The 12,508-nt window shown below is 44.8% G+C and overlaps 2 protein-coding genes across 4 annotated transcripts in view; one reads left to right on the top strand and one right to left on the bottom strand.

The window, feature by feature from the left end:
* The window catches only part of LOC117145707 (furin-like protease 1), a 129,151-nt gene that overhangs the window by 113,390 nt on the left and 3,253 nt on the right, over positions 1-12,508 (top strand). For 2 of the 3 annotated variants that reach the window (XM_033311452.1, XM_033311451.1), the window contains 7 exons: positions 4,970-5,215; positions 5,381-5,509; positions 5,573-6,447; positions 6,511-6,684; positions 6,739-6,857; positions 8,759-8,925; positions 10,983-11,058. In XM_033311452.1, the coding sequence (XP_033167343.1) occupies positions 4,970-5,215; positions 5,381-5,509; positions 5,573-6,447; positions 6,511-6,684; positions 6,739-6,857; positions 8,759-8,925; positions 10,983-11,058 (1,786 nt within the window). Of the gene's footprint in view, positions 1-4,969; positions 5,216-5,380; positions 5,510-5,572; positions 6,448-6,510; positions 6,685-6,738; positions 6,858-7,002; positions 8,134-8,758; positions 8,926-10,982; positions 11,059-12,508 lie in introns of all 3 variants that reach the window. The other variant, XM_033311453.1, reaches the window with a different exon arrangement.
* On the bottom strand, positions 3,025-4,885 carry LOC117145710 (NADH-quinone oxidoreductase subunit D). The gene is made up of 2 exons (XM_033311455.1): positions 4,587-4,885; positions 3,025-4,529 (listed from the first exon to the last, which is right to left on the bottom strand). Exons 1-2 carry the CDS (start codon positions 4,777-4,779, stop codon positions 3,151-3,153), a joined length of 1,572 nt encoding a protein of 523 aa, XP_033167346.1. The 5' UTR covers positions 4,780-4,885; the 3' UTR covers positions 3,025-3,150.

The raw sequence follows: 12,508 nt of genomic DNA, 5'->3' as shown, positions 1-12,508 counted from the left end.
ACATACTACATATATGCATCGCGTTGGAAAAAAAAGCCCACAATAAAATGGTTAAGTCCCCATTTTTTCTGGGAATGATGTTTAACCTTTTCGGAGGGGGATGGCCTGCAGGGAGGTCTTCTGCCCCCACTAACAGCCCACACCCATCAACATCCACCCACCGACAACCGCCTACTCTCGCTGCTTTTGACATCTTTCACAGCTCCTGTGTGACAGTTTACAGCTCTCGTAGTTTGTACCTCAGCCCATGAGCTTGGGGCACCATACCCTGCACCTGTCATCGCTTTTAACACTGTGTAATATTTTCCAGCATGCAAGCGGGGAAATCGCACATCCCCAGCTTGCACACTTCCGACTTCCTTGGTCCGCCCACTTAATTGAAAATCCAAACTGCATTTCCTTCTTGACGCGATGGGGCGGTGGATTGGTGGTCTGGGTGGTTTGTTGGCGGGTGACTGCTTGTGTGCGAGCTAAATTAATTAGTAGCTAATGAAACGGGGCACATATTTATACAGGGCTGCTTCCTGTCTGGCTGTCACCAGGTGCTGTTCCTGTTCCACTTCCTGCTCCCGATTCTGGCATTCCATCGATGACCCCAGGCCTCCACTGGCGACGACGGAAAATTAACCATTTTCAATGGCAATTGAACACATTGCGGTTATTGTGCTCTTTAAGTACAGTGAGGAGAAAGACATGGTGAAATTGTTAAGTATTATTTAGCTGTTTCTCTTTATCATAACATTTTTCTCAGTGTACGTATTAATTTAAAACCACACTTAGCTCACATTGCTGCCAATGGCTAAGCCAATATCCTTGGTCCTCCTACGCTCGCCTTTTTTCTTCGCTCGGAACAGCCATTTATCAGGGAGTTCCCCGAGGTGGCCTGCACCAGCGAGCTAGTTGATTAATTAAATTGTTGACAATTTTAAAAGCTGCCATGGAGTGGGCATTATTCACAGCTTAACATATCCCTCTTTGGCTCTAAACGATTTGTTGCTGGCAATGTTTGCCATGGTTTTATTGCCTCTTCTGTGTTATCGTCTGCTGTGTTGTTGCAGACAATCCACTAGAAAATTAGTTTCTTGCGGTTAAGATCGCTTAACTTGGCCAATGTGATTTACTACAATAAATGTATTTGGTATATTGAAGGTTGGAAATATTCTTTGAGATTATTTATTTATTTAAATCCATTCCATCATTCGCAAACTCACGAACTTATCCAATATCCTCATTTGCCTAATATAATATTTATTTATGGCTCCTGAAAGTAGTATCCTGCTCAGAGTCCTTGATTAAAGCGTGGGCAGATTGACTTTCATAAGTCACTTTTAATTGAAACCGCATCAAAACAATTAAAACTAAGCCAATTGCCAGTCTAGCCCTAGGAGCACTCAAAAAACTGATCCTATGTATATGTATATCCTTTTTTTTTGGCGCAAAAATGTAGATAACCAGTAGACTGCGTGTTTGTGAGCGTGTGCGAGGTATTAACTTAACTTTTCCACCAAACTCAATTAAAATGTTAGACAAAATTGCATATGCACAAGAGCAGGCAGCAAGTAAACAAATCCAAGTGTACATATGTGTGCGAATGTGTGTGTGCCGCATAAATTAATAAACTTGATAGTGGGCGCACGAGCTGGGGGCGTGGCACCACTCGTCGGACATAAAAACTAAACGAGCTTTGAGCGCTGGGCGACACGTACGCAGAGAGTAGCAGCAATTAAAATTTTAGTAGTCGCCCAGCCGTGCCAACAGGGGGTTAAGGGTGGCGAGTAGTTGGGGGTTAAGGGTGGGCACTAGTTGGGGCTTGGGGTGTCCGTCTGCTGCTGTCGGCGCATATGTATGCCTCGCCTATCATCCTGTGCCATTCAACAGCTCCAATTTTTCAACAAACAATTTTTCAACAGACATGGGGAAAGTCTGCCAACATCCTTGATTCTGCTTCTATGTAGCTTAAAGCTTGGCTATTTCAAAGTAAGCTGCCCAAATTTATAGATATGGCTTTTAGTCCTATTTTATTATTTACATCAATTTTATATCTGGCATTAAATATAAAGAGGTTTTTAATACATGAGCGAAACTTTTAACCATACCATATAAAATGAAATGTGGAACGTGTTTGCAAGGTGGTGGAGGGTGAGAAAGTGGCAACCGGAAGGAGAACGCCACTTCCGCTGTTTGCCAAATCGACGGCGACATCCTGCTGTGGGCTTAAATAAATTGTGTTGGTACCAAACTTAGTGATGGTTTTGGCATGGCCCTTAATGATGTATGAGTAAGTTTTGGTTGGATGTAGGTTCCTTGAAATTCGCTTACAATTAGGACCAACACTTATTTACACAGCTATGACATATGTGCCTGGCCAAACCTCAGTTAGGCGACAAGAATGGCGGCAGGAATGTATCACATTCACCTCCCAAATTGGTCGAGTTCCTGTGGCTGGCCAAAACAATGTGGCCGAACTTTATGGCCCAGTAGGTACCATAACTAATTCTGTCAACGCTTCTGCACAACTAATTGTAATTGTAATTGCAAAATAGTTTGACTCACAGTCGGCTTCGTGTGCAGCCTTTACCATAAATTGCAATTTGCCAAAGAATTTAGCACAATGAAATTCAATTAACAACAAAGCACACACATACACACACACAGCTTTCAAAACTGCGGCAAAATGCCTGCTACTATTTTATCTCACTTGCACAGGAACCGAGAGAAAGAGGGATGGCAGATAGCGCGGGAAAGGGACGCAGGAGCTTATGTCATGCGTCACTAAATCAGAACAATTTTGCACAAATTTCCAAAATAATAAAAGCCCATTTTAATTACACTCATGCTCTGGACAGAAATTGTGTGTGTGCTCTAAATTTGTACACTTGCCGAAATAAATTGTTTTCCATAATGATAAATCAGTGGGATTTTTCAATAAAAAATTAATAATTTATATTTTATGTATAGTTTTATTTATTAGAATTAAGGTTTGAAATTTGTTGGTCAAAAAATGTTTCTATAAATTAGATACTTTCTCCGAGTGTTATTTAAATTACATGCTGCATAAATAGGCTTCCGTTTTATTTAGGTTTCGGGCATTTGACGTTCATACACAAAATGGGGTCTATAATAAATGTAATTGAAGTTACCAAACCCTGACTAACGGTCGATTTCGCCAAAAACGATGTCCAGCGATCCAATAATGGCCACAACATCGGCCAGAAGGTGTGCGGGTGCCATTTTGGCCATGAGGGCTAGATGAGCATAGGAAGCTGGACGAATCTTGCAGCGATAGGGACGCGAGGAACCATCGGAGATGAGGAATGCTCCGAATTCCCCCTTGGGCGATTCAACGGCACAGTACGTTTGTCCCGGAGGCACACGGAATCCCTGCGAGAAGTGCTTGAAATGGTGGATCAGATCCTCCATGCCCTCCTTCATCTTGCTTCGCTGTGGAGGGCAGATCTTCAGATCATCCACCTTGATCTCACCCGGTGGCATGGAGTCGATGCACTGCTTGATGATATTCACCGACTCGCGCATTTCACGCATGCGCACCAAGTAGCGATCGTAGCAGTCTCCATTCGATCCCACAACCACGTCAAAATCAATCTCATCGTAGGCATCGTATGGCTGTTGCTTACGCAAGTCCCACTTTACTCCAGTGGCCCTCAAAACGGGTCCAGTGCATCCATAATTCAAGGCATCGTGTGCGGATATAACGCCAATGCCAATATTACGCATACGCCAGATGCGATTGTCGGTCACGACGTCCTCCACCTCATCCAATCGTTCGTTGAATAGATTGATAAACTGATAAAGATCGTGGAGAAACCCTAGAGGTATATCACTGGCCACGCCCCCCGGTCGAATGTAGGCGGCATGCAGGCGAGCTCCCGAAGCGCGTTCCGAAAACTCATACAACTTCTCACGTTCCTCGAACAACCAAAAGAGTGGAGTTATGGCTCCACAGTCCAGTACCGACGAACCAATGGCCATTGTGTGATTCGTGAGCCTCATTATCTCCGAAAACATGGTGCGTATGTACTTGGCCCGACGTGGAACCTCCACATTCAGCAACTTCTCCACCGCCAGGCAGTAGGCCAACTCGTTGGCCATGCAGGACACATAGTCCAGGCGATCGAAATAGGGCAGTGCTTGAGTGTATGTCTTGTACTCGATTAGTTTCTCGGTTCCGCGATGCAGTAGTCCAATGTGCGGATCGGCATTCAGCACCGTTTCGTTGTCCAACTCGAGGATCATACGGAGTACTCCGTGTGCCGCCGGATGGGCGGGTCCAAAGTTTATGAGCTTGGTGCGAAAAGTACGATCAACGGGAGGAATCTGTTTTCCCTTATAATTGGGACGCTTTTTCCACTCGTCACCCTCGGGATACCTTACAATATACGGATGTTTATTCATGAACTCGGGATCTGGATACCAGTAGTGTGTATCATAAGGCTCGTATGGCGGGCCTGGAGGATACAGTTCATCCCAGCTGGGGTCACATTCCTTAACTTTTGGCTCTTCGGGGCAATCTTAAAAATGCTCCTTATAATGAGTATACCAGAGTTTTGGGAATCAACGTAGCTTACCTTCCTTGTTCGATGAAAACACGCGACGGTTGAATAGTTTTCCGAAATCCGGTCTCTTGAAGGTGGACTTTAAGCCCTCCACGGTCAAAAACTTCTCACTGAGCCGGTTCTTGTACGCCTGGAAGCGTCTAATTTCGTTGGGTGTGAAGAGCTTGTCGGCCAGCTTGCGAATCCCTTGCGTTCCGCCAGACATGATTACCGGAGTATCAAAAAAATATTAGTTCTATACTAACTCCTTTGAAAAATTAAAAATTTAAACAAATGTTTCTACCCTTAGCTTACTGAGATGTTAAGAGCAACGACTGCTGTCTCCAGTTTATTATTAGATTTAAATGTTATTTTGTAAACTGCCTATTAATCCATTAAACCATCATTCTTTGCAGATCTTCGATGATCACTATCACTTCGCACATCACAAGGTCTCGAAGCGGTCGCTCTCCCCCGCCACGCATCACCAGACTCGCCTGGATGACGACGATCGCGTCCACTGGGCGAAGCAGCAGCGGGCCAAGTCGCGATCCAAGCGGGACTTTATCCGCATGCGACCCTCAAGGACCTCCTCGCGAGCCATGTCGATGGTGGACGCCATGTCCTTTAACGACTCCAAGTGGCCGCAGATGTGGTATCTGGTAAGTGATCGAAAATGCAAACAAACTCAATACCATTCTTAGAAAATACAATGATCATATCAATTTTTTGTTGTTTCAAGAGCACAAGCATAAGTATTAAGATATAATATTTAAACAAATATTCTTTTATACCTACAAGTTGTTATAACGTTACATTATTCTCAGAATCGTGGTGGTGGTCTGGACATGAATGTGATACCCGCCTGGAAGATGGGCATTACCGGCAAGGGCGTGGTGGTGACAATTCTGGACGATGGTCTGGAATCCGATCATCCGGACATACAGGATAACTACGTAAGTAGTGAGATTAGCTTGTCATGAAACCCATACTAATTCAGCATATGATAATCTAAACAGGATCCCAAAGCCTCGTATGATGTGAATAGCCACGACGACGATCCGATGCCGCATTACGATATGACGGACTCGAACCGCCATGGAACTCGCTGTGCCGGCGAGGTGGCAGCCACTGCCAACAATTCGTTCTGCGCGGTGGGTATTGCCTACGGCGCCAGTGTGGGCGGAGTCAGGATGCTGGACGGAGACGTCACGGATGCCGTTGAGGCACGGTCGCTGTCGCTGAATCCGCAGCACATTGACATATACAGTGCCTCCTGGGGACCCGATGACGATGGCAAGACGGTGGACGGACCCGGGGAGCTGGCATCGCGCGCTTTCATCGAGGGCACAACTAAGGGACGCGGCGGCAAGGGCAGCATCTTCATCTGGGCATCGGGCAATGGTGGGCGGGAGCAGGATAACTGCAACTGCGACGGCTACACGAACTCCATCTGGACGCTGTCCATCTCCAGTGCCACGGAGGAGGGCCATGTGCCCTGGTACTCGGAGAAGTGCAGCTCCACGCTGGCCACCACCTACAGCAGCGGCGGGCAGGGCGAGAAGCAGGTGGTCACCACGGACCTGCACCACTCGTGCACTGTCTCCCACACGGGCACCTCGGCGTCGGCCCCGCTCGCCGCTGGCATAGCCGCCCTGGTGCTGCAGTCCAATCAGAACCTCACCTGGCGCGATCTGCAGCACATTGTTGTGCGCACCGCCAAGCCGGCGAACCTCAAAGACCCCAGCTGGTCACGCAACGGGGTGGGGCGGCGGGTGAGCCACTCCTTTGGCTACGGATTGATGGACGCCGCCGAGATGGTGCGCGTGGCCCGCAACTGGAAGGCGGTGCCGGAGCAGCAGCGGTGCGAGATCAACGCCCCCCATGTCGACAAGTAGGAGAAGCAAATAGATTGACCCCTTCGTTGTGGTACTAATTTAAATTCTTTACCTTCCAGGGTCATTCCACCTCGTACCCACATCACCCTGCAACTGACGGTTAACCACTGTCGATCGGTCAATTACCTGGAGCACGTCCAGGCCAAGATTACGCTTACGTCGCAGAGACGAGGAGACATTCAGCTCTATTTAAGGTCTCCCGCAAACACCAGTGTCACGCTCCTAACGCCTAGGTAAGTGGGGCAGATAGTAACCACCGAACTCCTGCTAAATCCCTCCTTCAACAGGATACATGACAACTCTCGTTCCGGATTCAACCAGTGGCCCTTCATGTCTGTGCACACCTGGGGAGAGTCGCCGCAAGGAAACTGGCAGCTGGAGATCCACAACGAGGGTCGCTATATGGGTAAGTCTGAAAACTTTTTCCAAGATACCAAACATTGTGCCGTCAGATAGATGCTTTAAACCTGTACCGTTTTACATGCTGCGCTTTTGTGGATCTCACCCACTAAACACCCCATGAACCCACCCATTAACCCACCGGCTTGTAGGCCATGCTCTGCTCAGGGAATGGTCGCTGATCTTTTATGGCACCACTCAGAGCATCGGTCCCAACGATCCGATCTCGGTGCCCAAGCCAAGTGGTTCGGAGGCAACCACCCCGAATAGCAGCAGCACCACCAGCAATCTGCATCAAGCCTATTCACCCCAGTATCCCCGCATTCCACCCAATAACTTTGGTAGCTCACCCTCTGGCGGTTCCAAGTTGCCCCTGGGCAAAGTGCCTCCACCCAATAAATCCAGCTATGTGACCAACAATCCGTTGCTGAACTCCGCACCACCCAAACAGGGTTACCAACAGATTTCGGCCACCTACGGCGTGATTTTGGGCAAAACCAATGGAAAGTCTAACAATAACAGCAAGGAGAAGACCAACAACAAGGGAAACAAGGGCAATAATGGTAACAAGGGAAAATCAGGCGGATCGGGCGGTAACCGCAAGGAGCAAACCACCCAGAGCTCCATCATTCAGACAAGCACCAGCAAGAATAAGTACTACCGCATCTCGCAGCAACAGCAGCAAAAGAACAACAAGCAGGACAGGAATGGAGTGCAGACACAAAGACCCAAGGCAAACTCCGGCGAGAAATCCTATGACGAAAAGAGTCGCAAGGTGGTGGGTGAGATCACCACGAATTCCGGCAACGGATCCATCAAAGCAGCCAAGCAGGTGAAGGAGAGTACCACTTCCTCGTCGAGTTCACGGATACCCAAGCTATTCGAGCGCTACGAGAAGATCCAGGCCATTTTTCCCGAACTAGAACCCTACGAAAACAGTTCTCCCAAAGGAAAACCCAAGCAGGCCAAGCAGGGAAAACAATTCGAGGTGGATCTGTTCAAGCCCACCAATGGTGGAAATAGTCGCCAGGGCAATACGAAGAAGTCACCATCGGTGCCGCCGCCCTCGCAAACGATGGCTACCCTCTCCATTTTGCCCATATTACCCGCCGGCGGTAGTAGCTTCCTGCCCGATCAGAAGATTCTCAAGAAACAGCAACTGCTGATGGCCGCCGCCGGAGTCATGGCTCCCGCTCAGGTGGAGGTGGAAATGGAGGAGATTCCCGCGACTCCGGATTACGAGGCCCGGAAAGACCACCGAAAGGAGGTCAACGGACCAAATGGTAGCCAATCAATTTTCGGAACCACATCTTTTGCTTTTTAGTTTCAAATAAAAGCATTATTTGTAGTATTTTCACTACGCCACCTTTATCATTTATTAGTATCAATTAATACTTGTTGAATAGATTTCTATGGAACTATCATTCCGTGTCAAAAGTACCAATATTTTGCTTTCTATTTTATGATTTTCGACCCGTGGCCGTCAATGAAAGTTTGACAGCCAATGAGTGGCACTTTCTTGTTACTTTCATCAATCAAAGTGCAACTTTAAAATGTTTTTTTTTTTCGGTTTGTTGGCCATTGGGCTGACGTTGCCATGGCTGCTGTCAGTGGAGCAAGTTTTCATTTTTATCCTTTTTGCCGGATTGTGATGAAAGTTGCGATTAGCTTTCGGCACTTGATCTGCGCCATATATAGTACGTATTTCGTTCATATGGTAGATTTATTGGCCCTTCACTTGACTTGTTTGCCCGCCTGCAATCTGCAATATATCATACATTTTATAACATTTTGCGTTTGTCGTTCGCTGTTGATTTTGTATAGATGTTTCGATTTTATTTGGATTATTGAGCCCTTGGCTAGTCAGCAATAACTAAAAGCATTTGATTTCTCTACTCTGCGTTGCAGCACAAATCACACAATGGGATATGATATTCTACGGCACCGAAACGCCCGCCCAACCCGAGGACGTGGCCAATCCCAGCCAGTCGAACCAGTTCAATCTGTACGGCAACGATATGGCCCACAACGACGTCGAATACGATTCTACCGGCCAGTGGAGGAATATGCAGCAGGTGAGTTCCGCATCCATTGTCTACCTGTGAAAATCCCCCAAGTGCATGAATAGCTTAATCGCCACATCGATTTTGAATACAGTGAATGTTTGCATACTAGAAGAAATAACAAGGCAAGGATTTCTATTTTAATATATTGCTTATAGCTTTATTAATAAATTTAGATAAACGTATAGGTTTTAATTGGATATTACATAATTTTAAAGAGTAATATATATAAGTGCATATATGCTTTCAGTCCAGCCTTGCGAACCTTTACTGTATTCATACGCCCCGTTGCCCTTCGAGTTCTGTTTATTTCTTGGTCTTGCAGTGCCTTGTAGATGCTTTCTCTGGGAGCGAGGAGATAGGTAGTGATCCGAACCCGCATCAGAATCGCGGCACAATGCTGCGTGCTTGCATGTGGCTAGCTTGATAAAACCTTCAGTCAGTCATTCAGTCGGGACAGTTGGACAATCGCAGTGGCTTGCAAACTGTGCTGCCTTGCAGGACTCTGGTCCTTTGGCAGGTAGCCTGTTTCTCTCGAGTTTGCTCGAGTTCCAGTTTGTTTATTTTGATTTTTCTACCCCCAGCCCAGCATGCCTTTTGTTGTTAATGTACGAAGTTCCCCAGCACGCGCCAATGCACAGGAGCCAAAGTATGCAAAGTACTCGCCCAATAGCGCTCATAAATTTGCAAATACTTAGGCATACACTGTCAGCAGCTATCTTTGGGCCTGTTTGCTGCACTCCTCCTGCCTCCAGCCACCTCCACCTCCCCCCTAACCAAGTCACCATCCGCCAGCATCTTAATTCCACTTTTGGCAGCCGTTTTTAAGCCTCGTTTTTGGCGGTGGGCCAAGAGGCAGTGCCTCTGTCAGGGACACCAGGGCAAGGGTGGGCACAGCGATAAACTAGCGCCAGCAATTATTAGAAAACCCCTATGTATAAAATCCCTTTAACTACAGCTGACCAAACCTCACAATTAAGAACGCATAACCTTCTTTTCGATGGTAGTATATGTATATAATATGTATATTTTGTATGTATCATTGCTCTGGCATTTTTCTCCGTGTGCGGAATCAGCATTTTTCTAAACTTTGCCTACGTTTGGCCAGCCCATGGCAGCCCGGGCTTTATTCAAGTGCACTTTTGCCCCGGGCAGGCAGCAATTTTTAACCTTTTGGCACCTATTGTGCTTTAAAAGCGTTGCTGCTTTCCGCCACTGCCACTGGCCGGGCAGCAAGGGATGTGCGGTAATAAAGGCGAGTGCAGTGACCTTAGTTTTTTGCTCCTCACCGCTCGGGCTGGCTGGCAAAAAACTTTTTGCATAACAAACACTTTTCCACGCCGATGAAGGGGGCCCTCCCTCTCCACGCCTTTGGAAGTCCCTCGTCCCTACCATTTTCCTGCGCCAAACTAGCACGCGACGTCATTGCATGTGAACTTAGATAGACTTGGACAGACCTTTTTCGGATGGGGCAGCTATAAATAAGGCCAGACGGAGCCACATACATAAGTGCTTAAAATGCCAGACAGAGCGGCAACATGCAATGAACTACAACAACTGGAATTCGAATCGGAGGGGCCAAACTTTCAGACACTTCTGACTGGCCAAATAAAACCAAAGGCACCGACTTTCGACTTTAAACTTTAAACACAGCAGTAATGGCCATAAATGTACTTCAATCCTCGACTTTTATGCACTTTTGATGGCACTAATTTTGTGAATTTCTTACCTCTTTTCAAACTAATCTACTGTTTAATAATAAATCGTATTAGATTTATACTTGCTTTAAATTTGATTTAATCCAGATATAACCACAACTGTCATATGGATCTGTGTTAAGCTGGATTACCCTTATCCTTGCAATCCTATTTGTTATTTATAGTTATTTTCGAATGGTAACCTAAGCCTTTTAGGTCCTTAAAGAACTGAGAGTAATCTTTTTAAAAAGGACTAACTACGACTAAAGGTATCCTAACCGCTTGTACCATTAGGCCCCGACTTATCTATACTATGTATCTTTTAGAATATAATTCCCTATCTTAACCCAGCAATATCCTTTTCCTTTCCAGGTGGGCGAGGTGGGCATGACCCGAGATCACAGCAACACCGCCGCGTGCCTTAAGTGGAGCGATCGCAAGTGCTTAGGTTTGTCCTTACTCTTTTTTATGATCATGCAAGTCTTCTTTCTAAACTTTAAACATGCCAACGACAACAACAACAAGAACAAGAACAACATTATCAAATGCATTAGATAATTTAGTAACAAATGACGGTAAAAAAAGAAAAGAAAATTGGCAACAGCAAAGAAACAAAATTGAACTGTGTAAAGAACGAAAAACCGAAATGAGATGAAAAGCGAACAAAGAATTTCCATTTAAAAATTTGATGGCAACAGTGCGAAAAAAAATACAAGTAAAAATAAACAAAAATACAAGTAATTTAGAGTAGGCGAGCTGAGGAGAAGGAATCACTACAAGTCCAAAAAAATATACATACTATAAATTTTGTAGTTAAATTTAAATGTAAGCCTAGTTGTACACAACGACACAAGCAACACACACACGCACACGTATTAGGGGGCGTGGCAGGGCAAAAACCAAGGTTGTTTTCCATTGGGTATCCTTTACTTTTTGTTTGTCGAGAAATGGGACGCACAAAGCAAACTTTTGTATTATTTTAGTCGAAATGCAATTTAACGCAACTATATACAAACGTATCCTAAAATATATATATATTATTATACACATTATGTTTAAGAGTTTAGTTGAAATTTATTTGTACGATTCGTTTTTATTGTTTTCGTTTAGTCTGTTTGTGTTTGTTTTAAGCCTGTTTAGTTTGATTTGTTTTTCCCATGTTTTTTTTCCAAATGCCTGCTTCCCATGTACACAGGAAAAAAATAAGATCACTTTTGATCACTCAAACTTCTTAATGTCAAGTCAAATTGTTCATGTCATTCTAATCCTTTTACTTATACAAATTTACATTGTTTTGTTATAATTATTAATAGCAGGTTTTAACAAATCTATCGAATTGATCTTTAAAAATTTGCATATATTTTCCTGTGTAACAATCTGTATGTATATATATGTGTACATGTAAACTAAATGCATTATTTCAGATATTGCCAAGCCAGCCAAGTAGTCGCGCTACAGTTTGAAAGGCACTGTACGCAAGCTTAAGCTTTTTAATTATATTTTTTGCCTATAATTTGAGTTCCCTTCTTGACTTTTGATTTTGTATAAGAAATATTGTTTAATGCCATGCAGCCAAACGAAAGGAATGTTCAACAGACACAACAACAACCACTGCAGTTTAGAGTTCATAGTAAAAGACTGTTTCTTAAAATTAAAACTTAATCTTGGACAGTGGTAAATGATTAAAATGGGTCGACGGAGTGAAAGGATGCGAAAAATGAAAACCAAATCTAAGTAATTAATGGAAATATTTCTAGAGTTAAGGCGCTAAACAAAGCAAACCACTTTTGTATCAAAAATAAACGAAAAGAAATGGTCATGAACATAAACGTGACCAAGTAAATAATATATCCTAAGGTGTAGGGGTGAAGCATAGCGTAATAATTGAAAAGTAGGCA

Source organism: Drosophila mauritiana, chromosome 3R, assembly GCF_004382145.1.
Source record: "Drosophila mauritiana strain mau12 chromosome 3R, ASM438214v1, whole genome shotgun sequence".
Classification (NCBI taxonomy): Eukaryota; Metazoa; Arthropoda; class Insecta; order Diptera; family Drosophilidae; genus Drosophila; species Drosophila mauritiana.
This window is presented reverse-complemented; position numbering and strand designations above follow the sequence as displayed.